Source organism: Toxotes jaculatrix, chromosome 1 (assembly GCF_017976425.1).
Source record: "Toxotes jaculatrix isolate fToxJac2 chromosome 1, fToxJac2.pri, whole genome shotgun sequence".
Classification (NCBI taxonomy): Eukaryota; Metazoa; Chordata; class Actinopteri; family Toxotidae; genus Toxotes; species Toxotes jaculatrix.
This window is the reverse complement of record NC_054394.1, coordinates 20291031-20301193: the sequence shown is the minus strand read 5'-3', so window position 1 is coordinate 20301193 and position 10163 is coordinate 20291031. Positions and strand designations below refer to the sequence as shown.

General features: G+C 39.8%; 1 protein-coding gene across 1 annotated transcript in view; it reads left to right on the top strand.

Moving 5' to 3' along the window:
* The first annotated feature begins 538 nt into the window (after window positions 1-538).
* The window catches only part of syt7b (synaptotagmin VIIb), a 33937-nt gene continuing 24312 nt past the window's right edge, over window positions 539-10163 (top strand). Inside the window, exons 1-3 of the mRNA XM_041044473.1 lie at window positions 539-618; window positions 5109-5456; window positions 9027-9149. Of these exons, the coding sequence (XP_040900407.1) occupies window positions 539-618; window positions 5109-5456; window positions 9027-9149 (551 nt within the window). The remainder of the gene's footprint in view (window positions 619-5108; window positions 5457-9026; window positions 9150-10163) is intronic.

Genomic DNA, 10163 nt, shown 5'->3' with positions numbered 1-10163 from the left:
TAAAGTAATCTGTTGGCCTTCGATTTTTGTGCAGTTTTGAACAGAGCTATTGTACTTTGGAAAATGTGCTTTGTCTCTGTCAAGTGTCCAAAGAGCAAAACAACTGTGCTCTCCAATTTACTCAGTGTTACACAGTAAATATCAGCTCAGACCTCTTCACTGCTTAATTTACTGGCTGGCTGGCTGACCAGCAACTATTCTTCCAAGTTTTTCTTGTATATTGGACACTTGTGGCTGGACTGAGCGTCCACAAAGTGTCTTTCCCCACCGTTATGACTAACTTTACTGATGACACTTTTGCTCTCCGGCTCTGTACGTCTGTCTCTCGTCTGTTCATCTCTCTCTCTTCTTTGTATCCTCTCTTGGTCCTATCTTCTTGTCTGTCCGTGTTTCTTTGTCTATGACCCACCTTCCCAGTGGGGCCGTGGATAAGGGTGGGCAGGGCGGTGCTGGACCCTCACCAGGGGCCAGTGACAGCGGGGGTGGTGCTTGCTCTGGGACTGGGGCGGGGCCCAGTCGCAGTGACAGCGTTCGAAGCATGGTGACGGGGGGCAGCAAGGCCGGGCGCTGGCAGACGGTCCAGAGCCATATGCATGCCGGAGGCCTGCGGTTTAGCAAGTGAGTGGCGCATGGTGAAAGGGGCACGCATGAGGGGCTACAGTGGGCACAACAACAGCATGGTGTGGATATCAAGGAAGAGTGTGAGTTTGTAAAAGCATCATGAATGGTACTGCTGTATGTACTCTCAAATATGGAGATTAAGTTATTTTTGACGTGTGCAGATGAAGATAACGTAAAGAAGACCTGAAGGAGAAGGCAGCTGCTTTGGAGACTGTACCTGTGACGCATGAGTAACCCTTGAAGTCTCTTGACTACAGAGAGCTTCCTCGCTTATGAGCAAAACAACATTTATGTGTCAGCTGCCTAATATCCACCAGCTGAAGTCAGGACAGTCTCACACAAAGTGAATCCGCACAGTCATACTGTATCTCTGCAGGCTCCAGTTTACTGAAGGCTGTGACAGTTTCAAGACTTTCAAACGAAACAGATGCTCACAGAAGATCTTCAGAAATAGCTTGTTTTTTCATCTCAAATAACAGCTTTTTAAACTCAGAGTGGCTTGTTGCATAAACAGCAGGAGGGCAGTTTTATCAGGCTAGTGATGCAAATGAAGACCTATCCTGCAACATGGCTGAATGCAGTGTAATTTTAGCCATGGTTCACTTCGCATCAATCTCTGTAAACAGCTGAGAAAGTGCTTCGTTTTTGTAAGTAGGTTTGTACAACAGCCCATCAAACTGTAGGTGGTAGTCACATCGATGTTCCATTGGTTACTGCTAGAGCCAGCTGATATTCAGCATGATCAGCTGTTAGTGTAAACAGTGATTGACGGTAAAGATTGTGTTACATAAGCAAAGAAAACTGAATCACCAGAATTAAGTATTGTGGATATCCCTAAATACTATATATAATCACACTTACTATGTTGCAGGTATTAAAGCTTCATTGCATTTTGTTCTAATTAACCCAAATGACAAATGACAATATGTACTTGTGACCCCTTATCCTATGTTTATCACAGTATGTAATACTAATGAGTTATGGTCAGCATTTTTTAAAAATTTGAATAAATGTTAGAGCCCTGAAAAGGTGAAAGTATCAAGTATTTGACAAAGAAATAGAAACGATCATAGATAATCTGACAAAAAATAAACAGTACTGTGAAGAAGACATAGATGTAACTTAATCCCACATGGTTTAAATGGGCTCTTATCATGAAAACTTTGGGCAGCTGATCCCAGCACACAAATCACACAAGCTGATAGTAACACCACCGCTGCAGAGCAAAATGGCAGGGAGTGATAAGGTCAGGGCCTAGTCGCCACTATCAGCTCTATCAATGCTCTGTATTCAAATAATGATCCGTCCAATATATATGAGTCGGGTGTGCAAATGCTAAAACAAATTGTTGGTTGGTGAAAGCTGCAAGCTTTTGGAAAATACCAGTAGCACACTGAAGAGGCTAATGAATAATAAATATAAGATCTCTGTATGTAAATCGTAGCCCAGATAATCAAATAGTCTTTTGTATTGTATCGCCTAAACAGTTCATTCATTAAATCCAGAGCAAAATACAGAGGAATAGATTAATTAACAAGTGTAGCCTGGGGCTTCACAGTGAGTCATTCTACCATTCATTCACTCATTGTTAGCTGACTGTATTTATAATGCAGGGTGTCCTTGTTATGATAAGGCAGACTGATTAGACACAAAAGAGAAAAACTCTGTTCAAAATCAATATTGGCCCCTTGATTGGACTGTAGACATTATAAACTGCTTCCACAAATAATGAATGATTTGGCATTTTCACAAAGTTTTTAGTAAATCTTATAACGCTACAGTATGAGGCTTTTTAACTACATGACCTATTAGACTTGCAACTGAATATTTGCTCTTGAACATGATTTTCACTTCTCTTGTTGTATTGTTCTCCACTCCTGTCACTCTTCTGTTTTGCTCCCTTTTTACTCCTTTCAAATCCATCTGAATTTCCATCTCTCCTCTGGAATTGGTTTCTATTTTGGGGCATTTACCTCTCCCTCTCGCTGTCTGTCCTCCACTCTCTCTCTCTTTCACTCTTCACTGTTGGTTTTTTGTTTTTTTTCTCCCTCTGACTCTGTCTCCTTGTTTTTCACCCTCCTCAATTTTCCTTAATTACAAAATCATTCAAGGTTTATAGTCATCTTAATTGACTTTCAAGCAAGAAGAAATGTGAAAATAGCCCTCTAAGACACTAATAGGATCATGGTCATGAATGACTGGTGCTGTCCAGACAGTAGATACAGGCGACAGTAAAGATGTACAGTACCTGAAATCACAAGCAGGTACAACTATTGAGGAAATTGCTGTCAGAAAAGGACTTTGGTTTGGAGAGCCTTTGAATTTTTTAAACGAGTTAATCCTTTGCCAAATTTATGACACTGAACAGACTGGCAAAATTTATTAGCACATGGACTGGCTCTCAGATGTCTGGCCGAATGCCACCATGAAACCAGCCAGATGTATTGATTTATCATGATGTCAGTTGTGATAACATATTTGTTGGACCCAGAAATGATGTAAAATATAGAGCTTTCTATGAGTGTCACAGGATCTTCTTTATTTATCCTTTATATATACACTTGACTGAATATTTTGGTTCCTAGGCTTAGATGTTCAAACAGCAACATAGTTTCTTTGTAATATGTTGTTTTGCTTTCATACATTTCATTTCATCTCTGGTTCTCGTGGCACATGACAAGTCTCATACATCATGGAACAATACATCATGTGGAGGACTTTCACAAGTGGCTTTGTCAAATTGAAATGTATACACCACATACTACACTGTAAAAAATATTTGTTGTAGTTGCAATTGTATTACCCAAATATGGGTAATATATCTCCTCCGACTATTCCTGTATTTCATGTATTTTTAGTTTTTTTGTTAACATGAAATGATTGCCAGTTAATGACTTGAAACTATATTGTGTTTCAGATATAGTATTATTATATCTGAGCACAAAGATGCTTTGAGTCAGCTCCAAATATAAGTGAACACAACCATCAATAATAAAAAAAAAAAGGAAAGATTGAAAAAGATTTAAATGTATTTTTTCTTGTACCTTTGACTTCTCATCAAAGAACCAGATATTTTTTAATGCAGTTGCTGATCATTTGTACTAATGATTCAACTGGGAGTTTTATCCAAGTGCTTGGAAGTTCTCCAACTAACCATCGCCTAATGTTGTCTATACAGAAAGTAACTGAGACTTTTACTTCAAAATGCTCAAAATATCTCCTCCCACTTCAAAACTCTGTAACACTTTTGCTCAACAGAAACCCAGCAAACATCTTTAATACATTAATTCACATTTAGTCAATTAAAATATTATGCACAAGTAAGTAAACATTCTCATCAAAGCCTATCCTCAGGAAAGACTCTGAGAGTGTTTGTGCGTGTGAGTGAGAGAAAGCGTGCCCACATGAGTGCATGTATATGAGCTCTGTCTTGTACTTACTTGATCCAGCATTGCTCTGCTCCTCAAGGGGCTTGTCTCCTGGCTCTCCAGCAGAGTCAGAGCCGAGTTAATACTGAAGAGCGCCACTAACACAACTCAGGTCCAGGCAGTAAATCCTCTCTCACAGCATTAGCTCCAGACAGAGCTGTTTAGCACGAGCTTACAGTCATCAGGCAGGGCAGTGATTGAGGGGAGGATAAGGGGTAAAGCCCTATTACATGATTGTAAGAGCAGCAGACCGGTAATTAGAGAGCAGACTTAAAGAACAATGATTGGCAGGGGTGTGGAGATAGATTGATGTGAGGGCTGAAGGTGAAGAAAAGATGAATGGACAGAGGCGATGAAGAGCAGTTGAGCTCAGAAGCACAAAGGTAAAGGGACGAGCGGGAAGGGAAACCATAGCAGGCGCAGAAAGAGAAAGACTGGTGGAAGCAAAAGGCAAGAAGATAGAAGTGGGTCAGGGCTAATTAGGGAGAGAGGTAACGTACAGAAACACTTTAGCGCTGCAGCTGGAGAACAGACTCAAGTGAAATGATAGTGATACTTTAACTTCAGCTCGAATTTAATTCCACTTAAGGTTTGTTTTGACACCAGCTTGGAAAAGAATAATCTAATGTTTACATACTGCATGCCAGCCCATTCAAGCACACACGCATACATTGTCATTCAGCATAAGCTCAAAAGTCTTCACAGTTGGTTTTATACAGATGTTTAAAGCTTTTTGACAACTCTGTTCTTCTTTCTCTCCCTCTTTCACTGATCTGCTTTGTTGTTTGTTCTCTCTTGATTCTCTCTGCCTTGGATATTCGCTGTGGACACTGTTTTCCCACATTTCAGTCTGTGCTGTATTTTTTTTTTTTTGTTGCCATTTTTATCCTCTCCGCCATCCTTTTGAAATCAACATAATCTTGTGTAACTTTTTTATATTTTCATCTTTTGTAAATCCTTTAAAACCTTCCTTCCTTGTGCTGTACCTCTCATGTTATCTCTGACTCCAATATCTACCTTGTATCCATCTCTTTCCCCGGTGCTCCCACGTCTGCTCAGTTTCGGGGATGCTTCCCTCTCGTCTGCTTCCACCCTGGAGCACATCCCGTCCTCGGCTGTGGCGCGCCCTCGACCCCTGGTCCGGCAGCAGAGCCTCCAACAGCCCCTCACTCACCAGCCTCCTCCGGGTCCCAACGACCCCCCAGTCACCTCACAGAGCCTGGGCCAGCTGCACACGGGCCCAGGCGGCGGGGGCCATCGTGGGGGCCCGCGGGGGGTCCGGGGGAGTCCGGCTGGAGCCTCCCGGTACAGAGGAGCAGGGACAGGCCGATCGAGGTCGAATCCAGGCAGTTGGGATCACATGGTGGAGCAGATCCGGAACAGAGGGCTGGACGTCAAATCGTTCCTGTAAGTGTCATGAAGTTTTCTACTCTCTAAATGTTGGATCGGGAAAACTTGACTGAAGACACTGTTAAATATAAAACTGTTGAGTGACTGCTGCTCTACATACTCAGGATATACATATGGTGTGCTGATGACCTCATTTTTAGGTTTTCGGTTAAGTATGATATAACTCACCTCCCAGTTTATTAGGTCCACTAACATGCTGTACATAATTTGTCTTTGTACTTAATTTGCACTTTAGTAAAAGTACAGAATAATTACCTGCAAAATGTACTAGAAGTATCAAAATTCAATGTAGCTGGTAACTAAAACTGTGAAATAAATGTTGTGGAGTTGAAAATGGAAATACTCAACTAAAGTACAAGTACTTAAAAACTGTTTGAGGTACTTGCAGTACATCAGTTCTCTCGACAATATAGTTTTTCCCATAAAGACTGATAACAAATAGAAAGAAGTAAGAGTAACACAAAAAATGAAATAGCCTTAACTCTAAACCGACCATGGTACAAAAGACTTATTCAGTGTTTTCTGATTCTTCCACTACTGAATAGGACAGCTCATTGTTTGAGGTACGGAGCTCAGAGAGCTCTCCTCCTCCACTTGACTTGAACGATGTGCTCTACAAAGCAGCCTCACGTAAACACCCTCTCCTCTACTGACCATGTACATAGACGCTTACACACATCCACACTCACAGATGTATGCTCCTGTACTTTTTGCGTGTCTTTCCATTAACATTGTCTCCAGGCCAGTGACCTCCCTGCCTATGTGAATTATCATTCAGATAAGGCTGCGCACGTATATATGGAGGTGGCATCACCCATTGTCCCTGTCCTCATGAATCTCAACACATCAGTTGTTGACCCTAGCAGTTTCACCTTCCATGTGTGTCCATGCCTGTCACACAGCGTGGCAACTGAGCCGCCCCCGCTTATATTTCAGATCAATAGTGCTGGTGTAGGAGCTAATGATCTCAGTACCCTCCGGTTGGAGTGCGCGTGTCTTTTTTGGTCATCTATACAAATCCATTCACCTTATCGATGAGCCTCATGTTGGTACTGTTTACACATCCCCAGTGGGTTGCTGTCTCTCAAGTGCTAATGTGTTCCTCTTGTTGTCGATGTTGCTTCAGCAAACAGCCTCTTGTTAAGGAGCAAATGCACTACAGAAAGTGCATGCAAGCTGGGAAAAATAGATCGGAGGCATGAGGTATGGAGAGATGAGGGTAAGGTCAGAGGAAAACTGAGGGGAAACATGAAAAATACCATACACTCAAAAAAAGATTCACAAAAGAGCCGAGTTTATTAACATTTTGATCTCATTGATATTTGTTTAAACTTCTTGGCTGTGTGCACAATTACACATTTGTCGTCATCATCATTGCAGAATTTAACCTTTACATTTCTAAAGAAGTTTTGATTACTGTTTTATATTGTAAATTATTAATGTTCTCTGTGATTTATATCAGGGCCCACCTTGTTTCACTCATCACCTGTTTAAGCTCACATTCAAACCAAAACAAGACAGATACTAATCCACAAAATAGAAATGGAAAATTAAGCTTAATCTCTTTATATAAAATTATAAAATTCTCAGTCAGGCTATGTTATGGGATGCAAGAAATGAGCAGAATCATGTTGGAAATGCCCATAAAGAAATTACAGTGGCAAAGAAAATACATAAAGCTTGTCCTTGGAACAGAACGCCATGTTAGAGGCTGTATAAAGTGGAGGAGAACGTGGTGGAGGCAGAGAAGAATGTATGAGAAGCAAGAATTTTGTACAATATGTGCCCGCATGTGGGTTGTTATTCTGTGACTGTGAATTACAGTGTTAGTTGTGGGCAAATGTTCATTTGTTAAGGTCACTGTTTGCATGGCCTGTTGAATTCAAGGTGCAGCATACTTTAGTAAGACATAATTTAAATGACTCCAGGCATGTTCAGAGGGAGAATAACAGCCAAAAATCAACATGATATGTTTCTTTGTTGCAGGTTTTTGTTAAGGCCACCTCAATTTTCATGGATTTTCTTCGCTTTTTCTTCTGTTTTTCTCTTTTTTTCCTGCATGTCATTTCAATTGCCTATATTTTTCTCTCTGAAACAAACCAAACTCTTATTTTAGTTTTTGCTTTTCTATACTTACACATTTATTTTCTATGAAACGGATAACAGAGGAATATAAAGCCGTGGAGGCAACAGTGATTTTCTACCTTTCTGCTAATGGTGCTTATTTTATTTAAACATATTTAATAACTACCATATCTGCAGAGGAGTTTAAAAAAAACCCTCATAAGAAACGGAATACATCACTGTGCTTCTAAGACTCACACTGTTCACTGATGCATTACATAACCTCATATTTTAATGATGAATTGTAAGAAAAAGAATTGGATGTATGGATGTTTCTAAATGGATATATATCAAAGGTTGGCCTTTGATGAATATGACTTCTGTTATCACCTGTGTTTTAATTAGACACTATGCTATAAAGCAATACATATTAGAAGTGCATGGGTACACTAAGATGATCTGTACAACATCATGTCAGTGTTAAAGAGCTAAAGAAAGATTCAGCCCAACTTCTGACAAATAAACTGGCACCAAAATCATCGGTTTCTCCAGTAGAAGCTGCTACAGCAATACAGTACATTAGGTAATCATAGGCACTACGCATTATCCAGAATGTGAGAATAAGACTTTGTAGTAATTCAAAGGCTGAATGGCTTTTAATAGCTCACTCTCAACCTTGAAGAATTGGTTAAGGAAATGAAAAAAGGAAAAAGTCTGTAGACCTCCTTTCCGCGACAACAGATCTTTTTTTTTTTCTTAATCTTAATGTAGTCTAATTTGCTAATATCAGAAATGAGAAAAAATTTGCCAGAGAGCTGAGGGCTGTGCATTAATTATTGTGTGTGTAATGGGCATTGCTGGTGGTGGCAGCAATGGCAGATTATGTTTTCTGATAATATGAATTTACGCGCTATAGAATAAAACAGTGCTAACCTTGAATTGTCTTTAACATCTTTGTGTAATGGTTGTCAGTGTTAAAATATGCACATCAAAGGTTATTTTGGTGCCAGTCCTCATCCCACATAAGCCATGTAAGTTGCCTTTTTAGGTGTTTTGGTTTGTTCTGCACATACAATAAACCAGCAAAATACTGTGTTTTCAATGCTTTGAAGGTGATGTTAATATCATGTTTAATGATATTTACATTAAATCAGATTTACAGAAAAAAAAACATGGCACAAAATGAATGCAGTGAAGTTTCAGATTGATAAAGTCTGTATTCTATTCTCAACTCACTCCATATAACATTGGTGTGGTTGAGATGCACTGCAAGTATAAAGTATGGAATAATGCCCTCACAACAGTTTACCACCTCTCTCCCACTCTCTCTTTGTACATGATATGAATGTGTGCTGTGTGTGTTGCTGTGTTTCTGTCACTGCCTGTTTTTGTGTGTTTTATGTTGGAGTGTGCGTGCGTGTGTGCACGTGTGTGTCCTTGTGCCTATTTGTCCACATACCTGTGTGGTCTTGTGATGTCTTGTTTGTCTGTCTGTGTGTCCAGTGAGGGGAAGATGGTTGTTCTGTCTCTAGCAATCGGGCTGGCTGAACAGGATGACTTTGCCAACCTCCCAGATCTACAGGAAGCACCAGCAAGCAAAGAAAATGAAACCACACCAGAAAAGAGGTAATGAGAGAAAGAGAGAGAAGAAGGATGTGATTAGTAGCTTTTTGTGAGGACTGTTTATCTCTGTTGTTTTCATGTAGTGGTCCACACTGTAGTGTGAACTTTAAGATCAGCATTCATATTCTGAAATGGTGAAGTAATTTTCACATTACCCTAAAAAAAATTAATAATCTTAGCTTAGCTGTTTAAAATTCTGTTTTTTCTACTCATAGGATTATCATCAATAGCAACACAGACCAGGACTGACTGCATTTTTTCAAAAAACTTAAATTTCAAAATACCTTCAATTCCCTTTTTTATATAATTTGAGAGAGATTAGGAGTATGTGGCAAAGAATCTTTTCTGTTGTTTGCCTATGCTCAATACATTTTCAGCAATTTGGGAAAAGAAACAGATATTTAAAAATCGTCAAAGGTTAAAATGTAATGAAATTCACATTAATGTCAAAATGGCTTGGTCCTGGGGCTGCAGCCAGGATTTTAGAAATACTGATATCATGATTTCCCCATGGCAAGCCATTCCTCCTGGCTATTTATCTGTTTGGTGTTTTGAAACCTTCTCTACACTGCCAGAAGTATAATTCTGGTGAAAAAAGACCTTATTGCCGGTAACTAAAAATATATCATGTGTATCTACTGTTGATGTAATTATATATAAACTCCTCCTCAGCATTCAAACCCCCACATGCCCAGAGACAATGCAGAGGACATGACCTTGGTATTCTCAATGGTAGCTATGGCCTTGCCTGATACTGCTATATTAGTTTGGTTTCTCTGACCATTATGTTGTTCTGAAGACTCTGACTTGGTTTTTTTCCCTCTCTTTGTTTATCTTTTGCTGTTGTGGTTTGTTTCATGTTTTGTCAGATTTTTTTTATTCTGGCATATCACCACATTTTTCTTTCCAGCTTTCCACATTTTGGATCCCTTTCTCCCATTTTTCATGTCCTCTGTCTTCTCCACCTAGACCTTTTGTAAGTCTGCTTGTCTGCAGCTCTTCACTGCTGGTTTGATC